The sequence below is a fragment of the Lacerta agilis genome, chromosome 2 (genome assembly GCF_009819535.1).
Source record: "Lacerta agilis isolate rLacAgi1 chromosome 2, rLacAgi1.pri, whole genome shotgun sequence".
NCBI classification, from domain to species: Eukaryota; Metazoa; Chordata; class Lepidosauria; order Squamata; family Lacertidae; genus Lacerta; species Lacerta agilis.
In genome coordinates this window covers 101,172,708-101,193,872 of record NC_046313.1, presented here as the reverse complement: position 1 = coordinate 101,193,872, position 21,165 = coordinate 101,172,708, and the positions used below count along the sequence as shown (strand labels likewise).

The following is a 21,165-nucleotide window of genomic DNA, read 5'->3' as shown; positions in this document are numbered from 1 at the left end:
TTTCATGATAAGTGATTAAAAATTAAGTATTTAGAATATAGATAATAGTACCAATGCTGGTTTTGGATGAATATGAAAAAAAATATTTGGTGCAATGAAATCCTTCATTGAGTCAACTTGTGTTGAAGTGTGCAGAGCAGACTCTTACACAGAATTTTTCACAACGTAGAATATACAACTGCAAATTACCAAATGGAAGAATTGAGGAGCTTGAAAGCTGGCACATTTATTTCACCAGCAGTGGCTTTGTGCAGTGATTCCCACTATAACCTCCACCTGCAAATTAGTTCTGTAGAAAGTGACATAGTTTAGAAAGGTTCATATGGTAAAACTTCCAAGGGTTTGTCTTTAGTGGCTGAGTTCAGACTTTTTTGGCCTCTCAAATACCTTTCCTCTCTGCACAGAATCCTACCACACCTAATTCAGTGAATCAAGGCTGAACTTAAGGTGGAAGGCACAATGGCCAACTTGCTGTGAAGAAAGGCCTAAGAATTGCCTGTCTCTTTTTAAATATGGCAATATATCAAGCACGTTCATCTATCTTCCCCACTTACTTAGCAGCCTCCCTCTCGTGTTTCAAGCCTTCTCCAGCTATGCAGATTTGGTTGTCAGCCAGAAGTAAATAGGGAACCTTTCCCTGTTTTCGCCACTTCCACTTTCCTGGATTGCTGAAATTGCCAGGGAATTTCCACGCACAGAGGCATGTCCTAAGTGTTTAAACTCTGCCTCTGTAGATATGTGCCTCTTCTCACAGGCTCATGCTTGACGGAAGATCCACCTCCAGTCAGCCTCTGCCCTGGTTCTATAGGGTTAAAAATGAGGACTATTCCCCATGAGTATGTATTTATCATTTGCCGAACATCATGGGGATGTTGCACTTCACATTCACCTTCCAAAATTCCACACAAGCTGAAGCACTAAATTCTGCAAGGTCATGTCCTTGGAATAAAATCATTAGGCCAGTGGAATCTAGGCTAACAACATTGTTTAGTCTCGAAAAAAGTCTCCACAGTGAGTCAGGCCGAGACCATAATAAGGCATTTTTTTTATTTGCAAACTATTAAAATAGTCTATAAGGAAAGGGACTTGTGGGGAAGAAACGGGGCCTTTATGAAGTTTCTGGGGGGAGAGTGAGTGCACCCAATCCGTGCAGTTCCAGAGGGGGTGGTCTGTTGTTGGTTGTTGTTTTTTGGTAGAAAATGCATTTACTTTTTTAAGCTTATACCTGCAGTTTTGAAGCCCAGAATATCCTTTTGAAAGTGAAAGCTGGGATTCTCAATAATCTAATGCAGCAATTGCTGGTGAGGGAAGCCTTGCTATTTGTCTGTAGAGAACCGGGGTGGGGAACCTCTGATCCACAGAACTAATTGGGCCTGCCAAACCTCCCCATTTGGTCCGCAAGTCCACTTCAGTCAACCCACACCCACTTGCGCTACATCCGATTTCATACAGCATGTCAGGTGTGGGGCAGGTGAAGAACTGACCTGAGCCAAAGGGGAGGGCTTCAGGGGATGCCACCCTGAAAATCCTTGTGCAAATGTTACACAAACTTCTTTCCTGCATGCATTGACCAAGAGGTGACATGGGACCTGTTGCTGCAGGCCAGGGAACCACAACAATTGACAATTTCATAAGCCTTATTTGACTTGTTACCATCCTCTGCGTGTTGCTGCCGTTGCCTTCCTCTTGGTTGTGTGCGAGTTCCTTATCCAGGCAGCAGGACTGTGGTGATTAAAAAAAACCCAAGAAGTAAGCTTTAACCTGTGGAGGACCTATTCCAAAGTGAGGAGCAGCAGAGAGGTACATTGTGCATATGCAGTGAGCAGCTGCTCATGGCGAAGCAACACACCTCTTCTATGTTTCTTTGATCACTAGAGCCTTTCCCTGGCCTGGCGCCGGTAGAGCCCAATTGGCAGAGGGAGTCGGAGGAGGGTAAGTCGCAGGGGTGCATGACTTCAGGGGGCACAAGTACTGAGCCGCCTTATTTATCCTTGATGCGCCTGTCTGCACTGTGTGGCTGCCCCACTCCTTTTCAGGCCTGAGGGTTGCTTCCTTAACAAGCGATCTTAACAAAGCTGTGTAAATCTAACAGCCTAACAAGCTGTGGGACCTTGACTGCCGTAAAGAACAAAAGGAGGGAACGACCTTGATGCTGGCCCATTTGAGGCATGAGAAGCACATGGTAAGACCAGCCCTTCGCCAGCAGAGGGCATGGCAGTTATGTCACAGGAGAGCATCAGCTACTGCTTCCTCAAGCATGTCTGTGTCTTTCTGTTCCCATGGAAATGATGGGTGTTCAGCCATATTCCTCTCCGCTTTTGAGTGGGGCGTGCAGGAGAGTTCAAGAATTGCCAGACAGGGTCATGCCAGTGAGCCTGCCAGCTCAGCACCATGTCATCCTGAGAACCATCACGGACATTCGCAAGGGAAGAGGGCACCCGCATCTCACAAACATGCCCCAAGTGTGGATTCTTGGAAGAGAACAGACTCTCCTCCAAGGAGGATGTTGCTCCTCAAGACACCCAGAACCGGCATGGATAATCAGGCCTAAGGGGAGGGAGTCTGGTCCTTAGTTCAAGGCCTATGTGTGAAAGCCCATCCCTGCTGAGACAACTTTATTGAAACTCATTTATAGGCCACCTCTCCCCATGTGAACAACCTTGAGGACTTTTTGTTTAAAAGTGGTATAAATAAATAATAACTGACAGTTGCTATAGGGTAGGTTGCAGTCAGGGCAGATTACAAATGGGGCATACTGGTGATAATCCATCTCATTAATTTCCAGCATCTCATACTCACGTACATGAAATATATATATAGTACTTTAGAGTGTTCAAAGTGATTCACATACATGTTTTCCATAACCCTCATAACCGTCCTGCACGGTGTTAGCCAGTATTGCTTTTCCTGTGCTACAGACCTGAAGTTGAGAGATAATGGCACCTAGGACCATAGCTGTCAACTTTTCCCTTTTCTTGCGAGGAATCCTATTCAGAATAAGGGAATTTCCCTTTAAAAAAGGGAAAAGTTGACAGCTATGCCTAGGACCACCTGGTCACTTCATGGCTGAGGTGAACTGTGAACAGCTTTTGACTCACAGCTTATGCTTAAGTTACTGTATTCCACCAGCTCCTAATACAGTTCTGTAACACACTGTTTTTAAATACTGAGAATGTACCTTTGGCTGCAATGGCTTGTTGCCACTGTTGAATATCCTCCACATTTTTATGTGATCCGTTTAAGAAGAGTTTTCGTAGCTGTCTTCCTACCATCCTGTGTGGCAACGATTTCTGTGTTGGTTATGATGCCGTAGGAGTGCTGCAAACTTACACTCTGTTACTAACTCTGCTTCAAGTCCTGGACTCTCACATTCATGAGCTAACAGGTCACTCTGGCACTTTGCACTTCTGGATCAGCAAGTGAGAGACTGACATCCTGTGTTTACCCTCCACCCACCCTTTTGTTTCCTAGACCTGCTGCTGGACTGGAAGCAGAATGCTCATGAAATTATTGTGAAGCTGAACTTGGGCGGCGGAGTCCTGAAGGGAGAGGAAGTGGATACATCTTTCACAGACACCAGTTGCATTGTCAAGTTACCTGGTGTGTGATGCAGACATTCTTTCTTTTTCCTTTAGCTCTTAGTTGGCTGGGCATCTCTCTCTCTCTCTCTTTCTGTTTGCTCCTTTTCTTTTGCTCTTGGTGAACAGTAGCAGCAGTTGCCCTCTTTAAAGCAAAACTCCAAGCTGTGCCAAGCTGGGAAGGGAAGAATCAACGAACAAGAATAGCAGCCTACTTGTCCTTAGTCTATGCATGCAGGGGCTTGAGGTTTCAGCCCTACCAGGAGTCAGAAGACCATAGCCTCTGTTTATGGGTAAAGAGTGACTGAAAATTGGGCTCTGAGGAATCCTGAGGTTAACAAGCAAGCAATCTGCCAAGAGAACCATTTGAGCACCTCCAGGAAAGGGACATTGGGTCCTTCTCTTGGGGGACATTATCTGGTTCATAGCTTGATGGTGAGTGAAGGTAACTGGTGCCTAGAATAATGTATCCTTCCTGCAGGGTAGTTCATGATGAAGGAACTGAGGAAGGAACCCTGCATGTGGCTAGAAGGACTGCTTCTTTGCAGGGTGGGGTCAAAGGGAACAGTTTAGGGATTTTTTTTGTTTTTTGTAATGCTTTGGGCTTCATTTAGCATCTGCTTCAGCACTGAATGCCACAGTTTTAAAACCCCTAGCCCCCAAGCTTGAGGGCTTCTTAGTGGAATAACTGTTCATGATAGCAAATTAAGGGGAAAGAGTCTTACTCCCACAGAGGCCCAAGAAGTGGTAGATAAAGATTCAACAGGTAACATGTGTTCTGATTGTGCAGTGAAGAGCAAAATGTGGCATTTATTGTTGGATCCAGCAGTTTGTATAGGATCCTGAGAGACTTGTGTTTTCATTTTTAGAAATCTTTATGTCCCAGAGCTGCAGAAACAGGTCTGAGAACATGTTGTTAAGTATTTTTGGTGTGTGTATTTTTTAAATGCTCAACACACAGCAAGCAGTAAAAGTCTGGGTCGAGATGCCAGCTCTCAGGGAATAGATTTCACTTGGCATAGTTATTTGCTATTCTCTATGGCTCTCAGCTCGCTTCTTCAGGCTTGACCATGAGTCCCAGCCCTTCTTTTTCAATCCCTTGCAAAAAAAGTACAACATAAGTCTTTTTAAAAAAACGTTACTGTATGAAACATTATTCACCCCAATGCAAAATGTTGTAGAACTGTAAATATTTAAAAAAAGAAAAAACAAAAAGCCCTTTTCTCATGAGACAAGCGCAACACTATTCTGGTTAAGTCAGCACAGGTGTGCTTCTGTTTTCATCCAGTTGTGGCTTGGCAAAAACATTGTGAACATACAAAGTTGCCTTACACTACATCAGACCATCTAGCCCAGGCATAGGCAAACTCCAGCCCTCCAGATGTTTGGAACTACAATTCCCATCATCCCTAGCTAACAGGACCAGTGGTCAGGGATGATGGGAATTGTAGTCCCAAACATCTGGAGGGCCGGAGTTTGCCTATGCCTGATCTAGCCCAATACTATCTTGTAATGACTAGCAGTGGGTTTCCAAGGTTTTGGACAGAGGTCATTCCTGGTCTCTTGAGGGGCATTCACTAGAGAAGTCAGAGGTTGCACCTAGAACCTTTTTGCCTTCAATGCACTATTCGCTGTTGCCTCTCTGTTGTCTTATTGGCGGGGGGAGTGGGGAGTGAAATGCAGCCGAAAGACTGTTGTATGTGCCGTATCTCTCCCCCCCCCCTTAGATGGCCGTGAGTGGAGCTGCCAGTTATTTGAGGAGATTGAGAGCTCCTGCAGCAAAGTCCAGTACAAGAAGGGCAATATCCTACAGCTGGTGCTACAAAAGAAGATCCCGTTGCACACTTGGGCTTCACTTTTGGTAAGATTCAGCCTTATTCTGAACGTGCAGGTGGGGTTTTGTTCCGTAGCTCAGCCTTTTCTGAAACCAGCAAGGATAGGTAGAATGAGAGCCGGACTACCCTTTTGTAGAATCTTAGAGTTGGAAGGGACCCCTGAGGGTTGGTTCGGCAGTGATACACTGCAGGGAGCTGCAACAGCTGCTGTGACTCTGGGCAAACAGTCCCCAACCCATGGGTACATGGCCAGCCTAAATCTGTTTCCTGTAAGCAAAGGGGCCACATTTATTATTTTCTTCATTACTTACTAAACACATTTATTACCTGCCCTTTACCAAAGGGTTCTAGGTGGCTTACGTCGTAATACAACAGTAAGATACATACATAAATTTGTTGTTGTTCAGTCGTTCAGTCGTGTCCGACTCTTCGTGACCCCATGGACCAGAGTACGCCAGGCACGCCTATCCTTCACTGCCTCTCGCAGTTTGGCCAAACTCATAAATAATGTATCACTAAAACAGTAGTACAACTGGTAAAATCCTTAACAGCAATCAAACGTTTGCGAAAGTGTGGCCGAAATTTTTTGCCTTTGTGTGTCGTCTTAATACCTGCAAAGCTGGGGCTAGGTGTGCATCCAGAGGCAGGGAGTTCCACAGTCACGTGTCAGTTCCCGTGGCACCAAGCAGGGGATCCTCATTGCCACCCCCTGGACATGCCTCTGTAGGTAGAAGTGGAACCACTCCAACACAGTGCCTTCAGCTCCTGACCCTCGGAGTCAGTCCTAAAGAATACCGTGGTCAAAAGAGACCAAGCGGTAAAGAAAAATTAACAGAGTTGCACCCGCACCCTCAACACTTTTCTAACAACCAGGGTGACTAATGCTGTTTCAGTCCCAATCCCGGGCCTGAAACCAGATTGAAATGGCTACTGGTAACCCATTTCTCCCAAGCATGCCTGCAGTTGAATCTCCCCACCCCTTTTGAGCAACTGGCCCCCAAAGGGGATATTTTCAACTGGGCAATAGTTATTCAATACTTAAGGAACTGGGGAGCTCCCTTAAAAGTGGCAGTGGTATACCTCCTCCTTAAGGGCAACGGACGCATCCAGGCATTCCTCCTTGGCTAGCTTTTATAAGCCATTACAGGGAAGGTGGAGAGAATAGCAGATCACCCAAACCCTTACAAGCACCCTGCCTCCACCACTGGGCTACAATAATTGAAATTGATCTGATACAATTGGACCAGGCAATGCTCAGGACACCACCTCAGTATTTGCTCTGTGGTGTCCTGTTCCGTTCAAATCTGAGTGATGTTATCCTTTTCAGAAATGTCACAGCAGGCTTCCAATAACTCAAAACAACGGATTCACTACAAGCCCCCCCCCCCCAATTAATGGAATTGATCCAGCATGCAAAAAGCAGATCAAGTGTATGTCTGGCTGCATCCATTAAGTTCAGTCTGAAAGGAGCCTGCTCCTCTCCCTAACTCAATATAGTCATTTTTACCCTTTTAAAAAATTGTTCCAGAAACGCTGCAAGGATGGCTCAAGGGAGCAGACGAAGAGGCCTGCGTGTAAGGAGAATGGCAAAGAAAAAAACCCTTCTGTGGTGGAGGTGCCTGAGGAGCCCCAGCCTGACAGCACAGCGGAGCCATCCAGGGGCAAACGGGAGCCCTCTAACCCAAAGCGAGGCTCTGGGAGGAACGAGGCTGCAGGAGGGAAGAGCCCAGCCAGTCCGGGACTGCCAGCTGGCCCTAGTGCCAAAAGGGCAGTGGGTGTCAAAGCTAGCCTGTCCGAGGAGGAAGGAAACAGCTGCAGCTTGGGAAGCACAGGACTCGGTGGGAAAGCTGGCAACCCGAAAAATGACAAGGGAGCCCAAGGCGATGCCCTGCCGGACCTAAAGGTGAGAAGCACGGGGAGAGGGGTGTGCATGGCTCAAGGCTGGGAGCTGCTGTTTTTTTTCCGTTGAGCCCTATGGCAAAGGAAATAGTAGGCAGCATCCTTCCTCCCATCAGTCAAAGAAAGGGCAGGCTTGGCTTTGTGGTCTGTCCCTGTGGAGAGGAGACTCTGGGATGCTTATCAGAAAAGCAGGTGTGCCATCCTTGCTTCCACTTGTAGACACATTACTGGAATTCTTCCTCGATTATTGCCAAAGGCCTTGTTCTAAAATTCACAGCACAGTCTAAACATAGATGCAGGTGCACATGTCTGGAGTTCAGAACATAGAACTCCAAGATACAAGGTGTTTTGTCAACGCATGATATGTCCCCTTGGCTCTTCCTTTGTGGGCACTGTTGGTGTAGCCAATGTCGTGTCCCTGGAAAACAGGGGCAGGGTCGGCGCGACCTGCTCACTGTCCAACCTAGATTCAGACACCTCCCCTGGAGTAGGGAAGCACTAGCTGAAGGCAGAGTGGAGGCAGAATCAGATGGGCCATCCAATGGCATTGGGGTGGTGCTTCTTCCCCAGCAAACCACTTGGCACCTCTCCCCACCATGCAGCTGAATACTCTCAAGACTGCTTGGCCCCCTCTCCAGTGTCAGGCTCCACACCCTCTTCCCATTCTTCCCCCCCTCAGACCAGTCCTGCCAAGATGTCTCCATGGAGTTCGTGACACTTGGCCCCAGTTTTGTGGCTTGCTATCCTTTTCGCTTTTGAGAACAGGGATTTCACTTGAGCCTTCCAAGTTTTAACTGCTTTCCCACCCAAGAGGCTCACATGTCCTGTTGCTGAAGGGACTTGAAATGACCAAGTTTGACTGTAGGTAAACTGAGCTGGCGCTCTTTCTTTCTTGCCCTTTCTGATTGCTACGATTACTGAATTAAGATGCCATAGTGCAAGAGCTGTGGTGCAGCAATGGTTACGAGTACTGAACTGCATCCTACGGTGCAGAAAGTCTTTTCCAGGTGTTTAATGAAGCAAAAGGGCAGAAAATGAATAAATGCATTCATTCCTAGTATCATTATTATTATTACTATTACTATTACTATTACTATTATTACCCTATTGGCCCGAATATAAGCAGCACTTTTTTCCAAATTCCGATCTGGAAAAGTTAAAGTGTGGCTTATATTCATGACCTTATGATATGGCTGCAGAAACACCTGCCCAGGAGGGCCATCAGGAACGCAGGACAACGGCGCGCCGCCCGCCCATGACTCCCAAGCCTCCCCCAAGCTGTCCAGCCTTCCCCAAGGAAGCAGCCTGGGAGCGTGGGGCAATGGCACACAGCCTGCCCGCCACTCCCAAGCCTCCCCTGGCACTGGCTTGGTGAGGTAGTGCCAGGAGGCAGAAGTGTCAGAGGCAGGTGTGCATTGCGCTCAGAACTGGGCACCACCCGCCCCTTGTTCAGGGCGATAGAGCCAGGAGGCGGGCCACACCCACAAATACCCTACCTGCCCACGGACTGTCTCGCCAGAGTGTTGCATCCTCTAGTTATCTCCCGCTTGGACTACTGCAATGTGCTCTATGTGGGGCTACCTTTGAAGGTGACCCAGAAACTGCAATCCAGAATGTGAAAGCTAGACTGGTGACTGGGAGTGGCCGCCGGCACCACATAACACCAGCCCTGAGAGATCTGCATTGGCTCCCAGTACATTTCCGAGCACAATTCAAAGTGTTGGTGCTGACCTTTAAAGCCCTAAACAGCCTCGGTCCTGTATACCTGAAGGAGCGTCTCCACCCCCATCGTTCACCACAGACACTGAGATCCAGCGCCGAGGGCCTTCTGGTGGTTCCCTCATTGCGAGAAGTGAGGTTACAGGGAACCAGTCAGAGGGCCTGCTCAGTAGTGGCGCCCACCCTGTAGAACACCCTCCCATCAGATGTCAAGGAAATAAGCAGCTATCCTATTTTTAAAAGACACCTGAAGGCAGCCCTGTTTAGTGAAGTTTTTAATATTTAATGCTGAATTGTTTTTAACACTCGATTGGGAGCTGCCCAGAGTGGCTGGGGAAACTCAGCCAGATGGGCGGGGTATAAATAATAAATTTATTATTATAAATAAGCCTTGAATTTTAAAGGTGTGTATTATATTTGGACCAATACGGTACTATTTTATACCTCTGACGGGATTCAAATGAGAGTTAAGGCATGGCTATGCCCCAGGAATGGCAGTCTTCACTAAAAGCAGTGTCCATTTCCTTGAATTTGTTTAGTTCTTCTGTGCTACTTGCCTCATCACTGCTTTTGGTGGTAATAAGAGTCTCCCAGTTCAACTGTATCTCGTGTTCCTTAGCATGTTGCATAGGTGTCCTGGGCACCTCCCTTAAGCATTGCAGTCCACCCCTCAGGTGCCTGTTGCACACTGGTGATATTGACCCATAGAGGCCCCATGGACTACAGCTGCAATCTTTGTTCTTTTCTATTAGTCATACGTCACATAATTTTATAGGAGAAGGTCCCTGTGGCATGCCTCAGATTACATGTTTTGTAGTGGCTGTCGCTGCATCTGATGGTGCCTTCTCTTCTCCCTACCTTGTTAGGCTGACAGCTTGGAGAGGGTGTCAGTGCCCGTGGAAAAGCAGCTGCCTACAGTCTCTGCAGACTCATTGCCCCCCCAACTTCGGCCCTGCCCAGAGAAGAGGGCTCCACAGCCAGCCAGTTCCTCTGAGACTCCACAGGGGCCAGAAGTTGCTTCTGCCTTCAGCGAAGGCCTCTCCTCCTCTCCGCCATCCAGGGACACTGAGAAAAGAGGCTGGTCCGAAGACAACGATGCCCTTGAGGCTGTTGCTAATGGTGAGGAAGGGGGTGGGGGTCCTGCATGCTCACCCTTTTAAGAAATAGTTTGAATTGGTTTATGAAATAGCAGTGGGACCTACCTTCTGTAGAGTGGCTGGGGAAACCTAGCCAGATGGGCAGACTATAAATAATAAAATTGTTGTTGTTATTATTAGGCAAGAACTAGGTGTGAACAGGGACACGGGTGGCGCTGTGGGTTAAACCACAGAGCCTAGAGCTTGCTGATCAGAAGGTTGGTGGTTTGAATCCCCGCGATGGGGTGAGCTCCCGTTGCTCGGTCCCAGCTCCTGCCCACCTAGCAGTTCGAAAGCACGTCAAAGTGCAAGTAGATAAATAGGTACCGCTCCGGCGGGAAGGTAAACAGCGTTTCTATGCACTGCTCTGGTTCACCAGAAGCGGCTTAGTCATGCTGGCCACATGACCCGGAAGCTGTACGCCGGCTCCCTTGACCAGTAACGCAAGATGAGCGCCGCAACCCCAGAGTCGGACACGACTGGACCTAATGGTCAGGGGTCCCTTTACGTTTAGGTGTGAACAAGGGCTATATATTTATATATATAATTTTTATTGGTTTTCTTTTTTCTCATAACAAATATCCAATGTCAATAGCATTTGACAAGGGCTATGTTTTGAGCTGTTCACAAGAAGTACTACATCAGAATTGGGTGGAGAATTCAGCATCCTGAAAAGCTCTGTTTTTATTTTTAAAACAAGTTGTTAGCCTAGGCTTGAAATTGTTCAGGCAGCAAGAAAGGCCATGGCTGTGAAAGCCTCTGCCTGAGATTTGCTGTTGGTCACAGTGGACAGTACCAGCCTAGATGGACTTGTAATCCAGCTTGGTATATGATCTGTCCACTGGGCGTTATGTAGCCAATCTCAGAAATTGATATAGGAGTGGAACAGTGTAATTGTTCGCAATGGCATGGGAGACGTGGGTCTTGTGCTCTGCATAGCTCTTTGCTGCAATTTGTGATTGGCAGAAGCCTAAACAATTTATGTAAATTTGCGTAAGATATATAAGTTGCATAATTTAATTTTTGGACACTGAATTTTAACGTTTCAAGTGCACGCCACTCCGGTGCATTCTGCAGACTAATGTCTGGTTGATCTATTTCCAACTCCTCCTACCTGACCCCAAGAGACAAACCCTATTTGAGAATTTAGGTCACATGCTGCGCTCTCTAGCTCCTCGGACACATTTCTCTGGCTTGCTGTTGCTAAGGATGGTGCAGAGGCGCTATTCAGAGCACCTCTATTACTGTCATTGCCTTTGCTTTCCCCCCCTCACAGAACCAGAGCCCACAGTGAATCTGACGTTTGTGAAGAACGACTCGTATGAGAAAGGGAACGATTCTATGGTGGTGCACGTTTATGTGAAGGAGATTCACAAGGAGATGTCCAGGGTGCTCTTTCGGGAGCAGGACTTCACACTGTTGTTCCAGACGAGGTATGGCAACTCCTGGTGCAGAGGCCAAGTGCTTTTCCTTCCCAGAACTGGACTTTGCCAGTAAGATGGGATTGACAGTGGGGAGGGGATGGCTCCTGTCTGTCTCTTTTGCCTGAGCTTCTTTCTCTCTTTGCAGTGATGTCAACTTCCTGCGACTGCATCCAGATTGTGGCTCTCATACAGTATTCAGGTGGCAAGTGAAACTCAGGTATAAGACTTTCCTTCTCTGCGCTAATAGTATAGACAGTGTTTCTGTTGCTCCTCCCCACCTGCACATCCAGCACCAATCTGACACAGCTCTTCTCCCTTCTGAATTAAAGTCTGTGAATTAGTATATTAGAAATCAATGTATATTACTTTACACTGGGGGCCCAGGCCTGGGACACTGGACAGAAGAGCTGCTCAGATAGCTCTTCCCTTCATAGTGATGATATTGTAGATTTTTTTAAATGGGGTTCTTTGTCGTCTTTTGCTATGGCTTTTGTTTTGCTAATACACACCAGCAATCAGACATAACACAGCCTAGCTGTCCCTGCATCGTAATCTGAATAAGCCTCCTACCCACTTTTCTGTTCTGTGGCACAAGAAGCAGCCTTCGTATTGATCACACACTACCAGACAGCCCAGTCTAAAGCGTGTGAACTTGTGCAAGCTGGATTGCTACTTCCCAGTTTTACTTCTGCGCTGGAGAAGTGGGTGCACTCTCCTGTTCCCTCTTTCCTTACTGTGCCAGAAATTGTAATAAGGTGGGCAACCTTTAGCATGGGGATCCCTTTTGGAGAAGGTTTTTCCCCCTCCCACCTTCCTATGTAATGGGATGAGTGGGTGTTACGCTCTTCTTTGATGCCCAGACATCCTTAATGCTACGTTAGGTCTACGCCTCCTGTTCTCTGATCCCTGGTTGGGTTGCCTTGTTTTGCAGGAACCTCATAGAGCCAGACCAGTGTACGTACAACTTCACCCCCGCTCGCATCGACATCTGCTTGAAGAAGCGGCACAGTCAGCGCTGGGGGGGCCTCGAGGCTCCTGCCGCACGAGGTCTGCACCTTGACTTTTGTGAGCTCGCCTTGTTGGGATTCTTGAGGTTTGGCAAGGATGCTGGGGCTTCAGCGTCAGATACTCTTTATTAGTATGGCTACTTGTTACTATTTGTGAACTGCCTTGTGATTGTAAACCACCCTCTATGATCCTCTGGTGAAGGGAGTTATAGAAATGGTATGAAATGAATGCTGTTGTTGGCTGGGGATGTTGAGATCAGCATTTACTTGGGGAAAGGACCAGCTCTAGATTGAGGGTGTGAAAGAGGATTGATGCTGTGGTGTCTGCTTGGAATCCAGAACAGGTTCCCCACCGTTTCTTTTTTAAGCAAGGAAGGGCAGCAGGGCTCACTGCACAGCAACCGTCCTGGCGCTGGCGCAATGAGAAGCACGCCGCTCACCTCTCGGTGCACATGTGCTGCTAACCGCAAGCCTACTTTTCCCCCTTTTTAAGGTGCAGTGGGTGGTGCGAAGGTTGCCATGCCAACAGGCCCTACTCCCCTGGATAAAAGCCAACCTGGAAGTAACCAGCACCCGCTGTCCACTAAGGAGGAGGCACGAGTGGTAGAGAAGGAGAAGCCGCGAGCAGAGGAGAGCAGCCTGGATGGCGTAGCCGCTCGGACAGTGACGGAGCATGTGCCAGTGAAGCAAGAACCACTCGTCCCCTCGGTGAGAACTTCTGGCCTGTGCGGCTCAGGCAGACACGCTATCGGGGGAGGTGGTGGGCTGAAGGCAGGAACTACTTGGATTATAATGGGTTTGAACCTTGCGCGGGTTATTACAACGGCCAATGAGTTAGGAGTGAGGAGTTGCAACAAAATGTTGCTTGTGGGTGGGACAATGTGTTTCTGCTGTTTGGATGGAAATAGCCCAATGGCTGTTTTTCTATTTGGTGCCTGAAGGTGGAGATCTGGCTGGCTGTTAGCCAGCTGAAACTGCACCTTCCAGACCTTCTCCTTTCCAGCATAAGGGGAGCCATTCAGGCAAGGACCGTTTCCTGCACTGCCTCTGAACCAGGGGGAGTGCAAGGAAATTTCCTGACCTTGCGTCAAGTTGAGGCAGGGAGCTTGTCACCAGCAAGGGACACACTATTACACACACACACACACACACACACACACACCTCTTCCTCTTCCTAGCCAGGAGGGATATGGGAAAAGTCAAACTTCTGAAGATGGAGGCAGGGAGGCAGTGTCTGTAGCTAAGGCTGTTAATAACTTCCTTGGACATGTGAATGTACACGTGAGCAATCATGGGGGTGGGCAGGGGTGGAAGGAACATTGCCATCAAGTTAAAAGCACTCTCTGCGCTTCTGTAAATCTCAGGGCGCCTTCACGCTTTGCATGGTTGTTGCTGTTTGGATACATAAGGATCGGCATTCAGAGAATGTGTTTGCTTTTAGCATATAGCAGGGGTGTCCAACCAGTAGATTGTGGTAGATCCCCAGCTGATCCTGGTAGATTATGGGATCTTTATCATGTATAAAAAGTTAGGGGGGGGAGCTAAAAAAACATCTGTGCAATCCTTCCCAAAAAATGTCAACAACTCTGGGCAATCCACCCACCCCATGCACGCTCCTCCTCCCTCCAATGACAATGGGTAGATCACTGCCAGTTTTTTTAATACTGGGAGTAGATCAGTCTGTTGGGAGTTGGATATGCCTGGCATATAGGAAGTGCACTGGTTTACATAAGTTAAAGGAAAATCAAAAGTAATGCAGAGTATGAATTCAGTAATTTCTGGGCTGAGTCCAGCATTTTATCTCAGCAGTTGTGTTCTGACAGTGGGCAGGTAAATTCCATTGGGGAAGTTTCTACAGAGAAACGAGGGCGGTACCTCCAGCACCAGGTAATTGGGGGGTATGCAACTGATAAGGCTGAACTCTCCACATATAGGTGTGATTCTTGCTGTCCATGCCAGTGAACAAAGAGCATATATGCGATTTTCTAATTAGGGTGGATTAGCCATTTTGGGGAATTGCTCTGTGTATGAATAATAAATGAATTTTTAAAAAAGTTAAATGTGAGCAAGGCCTGGGTTTCTGTGCCGGAGAGAGGAGGGGGAAATTGGGGTGGTGACCATAGAAATCCAGCGTGCAGAGCCTATAGAAACTCTGGGCAAGGCAGAGAGCCTTGCAACCAATGGAAGCTGCCTCCTTGACTGTGCTAGCATCTTCCCCTCCAGCCCAAGCCAACATGCATGGTCCCACCCATGACTCACAGCCCCGTCAGCAGCGAAAGCGTGGAGGAGGAGGAGGAAGAGGAGGACAAGAAGGTGTGCCTGCCAGGTTTCACGGGGCTGGTGAACCTGGGCAACACCTGCTTCATGAACAGTGTTATTCAGTCTCTCTCCAACACCCGGGAGTTGCGGGACTTCTTTCATGGTAAGCTGTATCTCAGAGTGGGACCGGGGCTGGACCTGTCTCTGTGGGTACCATGGTTGGCCTTCACCTTACACCTTCCATCACCTTTTCTCTCTCTTTTGCTTACACTCCTGTAGATCACTCCTTCGAGTCCGAAATCAACTACAACAATCCCCTGGGAACTGGGGGGCGCCTGGCTATCGGCTTTGCAGTGCTGCTGAGGGCACTTTGGAAAGGCACACACCACGCCTTCCAGCCCTCCAAGCTGAAGGTGAGGTATCCCTGCAGAAGCATATATAGGCTGAGAGGATGAGCGTGTGTTTGTTTGTGTGTTTCCACGCATGCCTATGTAGTTTTGCTGTGCAGAGGCAGGTTCCTAGTGCTTGTGACCAAGAAGCTGCTTAGGGTTGCGCTGTGCAGTTTGTAGCAAGCTTGATTCTCTGGGAGCTGCTGGGGGTCATTAGGGGGCAGGGAACAGCTTTAATAGTTTCCACTAGAGCGTCACTTGCTTTCTTCCATGTGTATTTATAATTACTATATGCTCCGAGTAAACTGCTGTTCTGGGGAGCACTGTTGGCAGTGAAAGCAAAATTTATCTGCTCTCCTTGCTACAGGGTGGGCCAGTGCTCCCCAGGGGGGATCCTTCATGGGTCGCAGTGTATAAAAACTACACACACACCCCTGTGTGTTGGAATAAAGGGCATTTTATTACTTGGGAACTTAATAATGATAAATTAAGCAAGCACAAACCATTTTTGTGCCTTCTGGCTGGAAATTATTTTGGATCGTTGGATGCCACCAGCAACCATTTAGATTCTCAAGCAGGAGGAATAATAATAATAATAATTTATTTGTACCCCGCCCATCTGGGTGGGTTTCCCCAGCCACTCTGGACAGCTTCCAACAGAGATTAAAATACATGGAAGCCTCTGGGCTTTAGGAAACCTTAATCCGGACTCTGCACACTTCTGAAGCTACTTGTCCTGGTAGTTATTGTTTTTCCATATAGCTCTTGAGCCCATTCACATCTCACTTGGCACTTGCCCCTCTTTCCAGTCCTGAGAGAACAAGGGGAGCACCATTTGCTGAGAACTGCAAGTGGGGAGAGTTCCGCCGTCCTCAGGTTTTGCTTGTGGGCTTCCCTTGGGCACCTGGTTGGCCACTGTGAGAAGAGGAGATTGTATCCGATGCTAGTAGACCCATTGAAGTCAATAGACATGACTGCCTGACTTAGGTTCATTAATTTTACTGGGTCTGTTCTGAGCAGAGCTTAGCTGGATACAACCCAGGATGCTGGACTAGATGGCCATTTGCCCTGATCCAGCAGAACATTCCTTCCAGTCATGCCGTACAGGTGTCTGGCTGTTCATGACACTGCTTTCTTCCTGCAGGCGATTGTGGCCAGCAAGGCCAGCCAGTTTACAGGCTATGCTCAACACGATGCCCAGGAATTCATGGCTTTTCTGCTGGATGGGCTCCATGAGGACCTGAACCGAATTCATAGCAAGCCCTACACTGAAACGGTAGATTCAGATGGACGACCTGATGAGGCAAGTATATATATATATATAATATATACGATGGCCCAGTGTAAGTTGGGAGGCCTTGGCTAGGCTTGAGGCTGAAGGACCTTGGCTCACCCCTGCTTTTGTTCACTCACTGCTATTTACTTATTTTTGACTGCTAGATTGTTGCTGAAGAGGCCTGGAAACGGCACAAGATGAGGAACGACTCCTTCATCGTGGACCTGTTCCAGGGCCAGTACAAGTCCAAGCTAGTGTGCCCTGTGTGTTCAAAGGTAGTGTGCCAACTCGTTGGGTTTCCTGGTTGCTTTGCAGCTTTGAGCATTCTGCGGGGCAACATGGCCTGCATCTAAAGTTGCTTTTCCTCCACTAGCTTGGCGGGAGGTGGTTTTTGCTCATTTTACGGCAATTATTCGCTAGCTTGGACCATATCCTCTGCTCCACGGTCCATGTAGCCTGCCATCAAGGACTTTGGTGATCCTTTGCTACTGACACCTTTACCAGGCTGCCTCCTTCCTTGGTTGCTGCCCTCTGGCCCCGGACTCGCCATTTCTGTATCTCTGGGGTTTGCCAGTGCCTCCAGCACAGTGCATTATGTCCAGGGGGCGCTGATTGACTGCCAAATCCTATTGCTTGCAGGTGTCCATCACGTTTGATCCCTTCCTCTATTTGCCAGTCCCCCTACCCCAAAAGCAGAAAGTGCTGACGGTTTATTACTTTGCGAGGGAACCGCACAAGAAACCTGTTAAGGTAAGAGCAGCAGCATCCCAGCTGCCCAGGATGAATCTCTCTATCTTGTGCTCTAAAGGCCTTCAGAATAGTGTCTGTGTTACGAGCGGCCTTGAGCTTTAGAGATTTCTGAAACATAGTGGGACATACCAGCGGAAATAACATCTGCTTCGAGAGGCAAAGCAATATGTGTCGGGGGCAGGTTTCACGTGCTTCAACTCAAAATATGTCTAAATTGCATAGAGAGCATGTGAAAGTAGGCACACCATGGGTACAGCTTTGATTGGTTGGCTAATCCAATGAGGTAAGCCTGGTGCAGTTCAGGAATTACTTTGTCAATGGAGTAAATGTTAATGAGACCAGGGAGTGGGAGGGAAGACTGGCAGGGATACACACCCTGATATACACACCCCAACACATGTTTTCTCCCAACAGTTCCTGGTGAGCATCAGCAAGGAGAATTCCACTGCCATGGAGGTGCTAGACTCTGTGTCCCATAGCGTGCGAGTGACTCCTGATAACCTGCGCTTGGCTGAGGTGAGGCATGGCCCAGCTGATTTCTTGTGTCTGAATGCTGCTGAAGTTGTGGTTCTAAGGATCCTTGGCAGCAGTGAGGCTTGTTCACTGAATGGAAGCTTCTTTGCATTCAGATCACCTCTGGAGCTTTTTCTTTCTGTGGATGCAGTGTCCTTTTCACAACACAAGGCAAGGCCAGGTACCAGAGAGCCATTATGTATACAGGAGACCTAGTGACCTGGCAGCCCAAGGTTTTTGGCAGGAAATTTCCAATCAATATGCAAAATTTGGCTCCTTTCCTTTGCTCTCGCGTCTGGACACCTCATTGGGATCCCTTACCTATAACCTCCAGAATTATGCTTGAGTGTCATCAACACAGAGCCCTACCTTTCACCAGGCTGTGCATGATTATTACAAACACACACACACACACCACCTCCTAAGTAGCCGTGGCATGCATTACACTGGGACTGCACACATATTTTTTGCTTAAAAATAAATGAGCAAATGGCGCTGCACTCAAGACTTAATCTGTACTAGGCGACACCAGGAATAAACTCTGGAGTGTCTAACAAGACCTGGACCAAAATCTTGTTTGTTGGATGGGGCAAGGGGGGGTGGGGGTGGAATTGTCATGAGTTTATGGAGGGTGCCTATGGAGACAATGACCGTCTATCCACTCCTCATTCCTCCCGTATGTTTACACTTAGGGAGTTAGTCTAAACTGGATCCTTGCAGCATATGTATCTACCGTTGCATGAACCTGAGCTGCAAATACCTCCTGCTTCTTAGAAAAGTGCCGCAAATTCATCTCCTTTTTCCTCCTCCTCTTCCTCCCACCAGCAAGTTCTCAATTCTCCCTACTCACCAAATCTAAGACTGTATTATTGTTCCAGGCTAAGCTAGGACTCTAAAGACTCAACCCAGAGAGTCCCTCCTATTCTGTTCATGCACAAAAGGATCTCGTTCCTTCCCCACCACCTCCCTTTTTTGCAGCTCTATGTCTGTCTGTCTGTCTCCTCACCCCACCCCGTCCTCATCCTGACACAGTGCTGTTTTAATGAGGCTTTACTGCCACTAGCACAAACCTATACAGTAATAATGAACATTTTCCAAGTGGATCCTTGTGTAGCGAAAACAGCACCATATGTGTGTGTGAGAGTAGAAACATGTGCATGGTATCAGCAGTTGGAGGAATTTTGCTGAAATGGGGAGGGGAGGACTTTAGGGCATGCGTGCAGAACTGCTCTGAGGATTTGGCATTCCCGGTGGGCATGGCAAGGCTGTTCAGCTGTTGGGGGGGGGGGGAGGAAACTGGAGAAAGAAGAGAAAATTGAGTACAGGTGCACAATTCACCGCAACCTTTTGTTGCAGCATTTGTTGCATACCCTGCTTGTTCAGTATTTGATTTATTTATTGGATCCAGGCCAAGCTTATCGTTCCATCTTGGACAGTCCACATGCCCCTGGGAAGCTCAGAAGCAGAGCAAGTTGCTTCCCCCCCGGTTAGCTCTCTGCACCACACCCCAGCCCAGCACCTGGTGGTCAGAAGTACATTGTACCTGAACCTGAAGTTTGCCTTTATGTGTGAGGGAGGGAGGAAAGGGCATCTTTTGGGTAGGACTTCACCTCCCTTTTTTCCCTTTGGTTAGGTAATCAAGAACCGCTTCCACCGCATGTTCTTGCCTTCGCAGTCGTTGGACACGGTCTCCCCCACGGACCTCCTGCTGTGCTTTGAAGTGCTTTCTCCAGACCTGGCCAAGGAGCGTGTGGTGGAGCTGCAGGTCCAACAGGTAGGTGCCAGGAGCTGCCAATACACCCTCCACACTGGTGTGTGAGAAGGAGATGGAAAGAAAGCTCTTAGGCTTTCAAGGTGGAACCTACACATTCTGTCCTGCCAGCTTCCCTGTCCAGGTGCCCACCACTTCCAAATCACCCTAAGCGGGCAATTTCTCTCCCCTAAGCGTCCTCAGGTGCCCAGCGTGCCCATCACCAAATGTGCCGCCTGTCAGAAGAAGCAGCAGTCAGAAGAGGAGAAACTGAAGCGCTGCACTCGGTGCTACCGTGTCGGCTATTGCAACGTGTAAGTCGCCCCTTCTTCTTTTTTCACCCTCTCCGTAGCCGAGAGCTGTCTCTTGCTCCCAGGCCGGGTGGGGTGACTGCGTCGAGCCCCTGCGGCCCTCTGCATGAGAGTGTTTTCGTGTGTGTTTCAGAGTGTGCCAGAAAACACACTGGCCCGACCACAAAGCTTTGTGCCTCCCTGAGAACATTGGCTTTCCCTTCCTCATCAGCGTGCCGGAGTCACGCCTCACCTATGCACGGCTGGCCCAGCTTCTGGAAGGTTACGCGAGGTAAGGTAGCCGGAGTATTGGCAGCGCACTTGGCCAGCCGCCACTGTTTGGCTCATTTTGTAGGCTTTGGCCGAGGCAGCAAGGAAGCTTCCATTTCCTTCCTCAGTGCCAGCAGCACATTCCCTCTTCAGACACCGCGGGGCTGTGACCTCTTAGTGGACTGCTTTTCCTCTCCCTGCTCAGGTACTCTGTCAGCGTGTTCCAGCCGCCATTCCAGGTGGGCAGGATGTCGCCAGAGCAAGGCCTGCAGCACCAGCCTCCCGAGAAGCCAGAGGCACTTGCCCGGAGCAGCAGCGCTACGGTCGCGTCTGCCGCCGCAGCGGCTTCTGCTGCCGATGACACCTCCACCGCCATGGAGTCGGGAGACGGGGCCAGGGCCCCACACCTGCCGCAGGAACTCCAGCCGTCTCTCTCGGCCCCTGAGCTGCAGCCGGAACTGGGGGACGCCAGCGCTGTGAGAAGCAAGGTCCCCGCAGGAAGAGGCTCTGGGCTGAGCTTGGATTCGGGCTTCTCTGAGCCCTCCTTGGACACACGGGCTGACAGCTTTGTGGAAAGGGAGGGGCCCTTTGAGAGACTCCCCAAGCCGGAAGGTAGGCAAATCTGAATGGGCCTTATTCAAGGCCCCACCCTACACCGGCTGCTGTTTTGGGCGTCTGCCTTCCCAAGGGGTTTCTCACCACTTTTCGGTATGGCTGTTATGTCAGCGCTCTGTAGGCAGCAGGGAAATTTCCCAACAGCCTCTGCTCTCAGATACCAGAAGCCAAATAACAAGGAGAATCAAAATAATAAAATCAAGCAACTTTATTAAATAATAGTTTTTGTCCCTGTTATTCCCCAAAAGCCAAAAGTGGGGTTAGGAAAACAATTTATTCCACATGCCTCATGTTGTGTAGGGTGGAGGCTTCTAAGCAGCAGAACGTAACACAGCTGACAAGAAGCAAATATTAATAGCCTGAAGCAGGGCCGTTTCCTGTGTTTTGTGCGATTCCTGAAGACCCCAGCCATCTCCATGGCTTTGTAGATGAAATGCTGTCCCAGCTGTGGAAAG

At 48.6% G+C, this 21,165-nt stretch overlaps 1 protein-coding gene across 12 annotated transcripts in view; it reads left to right on the top strand.

Moving 5' to 3' along the window:
• The window catches only part of USP19 (ubiquitin specific peptidase 19), a 42,373-nt gene that overhangs the window by 9,358 nt on the left and 11,850 nt on the right, over window positions 1–21,165 (top strand). For 4 of the 12 annotated variants that reach the window (XM_033141384.1, XM_033141376.1, XM_033141375.1 and 1 more), the window contains exons 3-21: window positions 1,876–1,932; window positions 3,472–3,600; window positions 5,306–5,439; window positions 6,942–7,316; window positions 9,898–10,150; window positions 11,444–11,600; window positions 11,737–11,808; window positions 12,523–12,656; window positions 13,092–13,306; window positions 14,822–15,020; window positions 15,137–15,270; window positions 16,391–16,549; window positions 16,687–16,797; window positions 17,162–17,272; window positions 17,687–17,788; window positions 19,419–19,559; window positions 19,731–19,849; window positions 19,980–20,117; window positions 20,301–20,707. In XM_033141384.1, the coding sequence (XP_032997275.1) occupies window positions 1,876–1,932; window positions 3,472–3,600; window positions 5,306–5,439; window positions 6,942–7,316; window positions 9,898–10,150; window positions 11,444–11,600; window positions 11,737–11,808; window positions 12,523–12,656; window positions 13,092–13,306; window positions 14,822–15,020; window positions 15,137–15,270; window positions 16,391–16,549; window positions 16,687–16,797; window positions 17,162–17,272; window positions 17,687–17,788; window positions 19,419–19,559; window positions 19,731–19,849; window positions 19,980–20,117; window positions 20,301–20,707 (3,147 nt within the window). The remainder of the gene's footprint in view (window positions 1–1,875; window positions 1,933–3,471; window positions 3,601–5,305; window positions 5,440–6,941; window positions 7,317–9,897; window positions 10,151–11,443; window positions 11,601–11,736; window positions 11,809–12,522; window positions 12,657–13,091; window positions 13,307–14,821; window positions 15,021–15,136; window positions 15,271–16,390; window positions 16,550–16,686; window positions 16,798–17,161; window positions 17,273–17,686; window positions 17,789–19,418; window positions 19,560–19,730; window positions 19,850–19,979; window positions 20,118–20,300; window positions 20,708–21,165) is intronic. The other 8 variants (XM_033141387.1, XM_033141385.1, XM_033141386.1 and 5 more) reach the window with 6 other exon arrangements.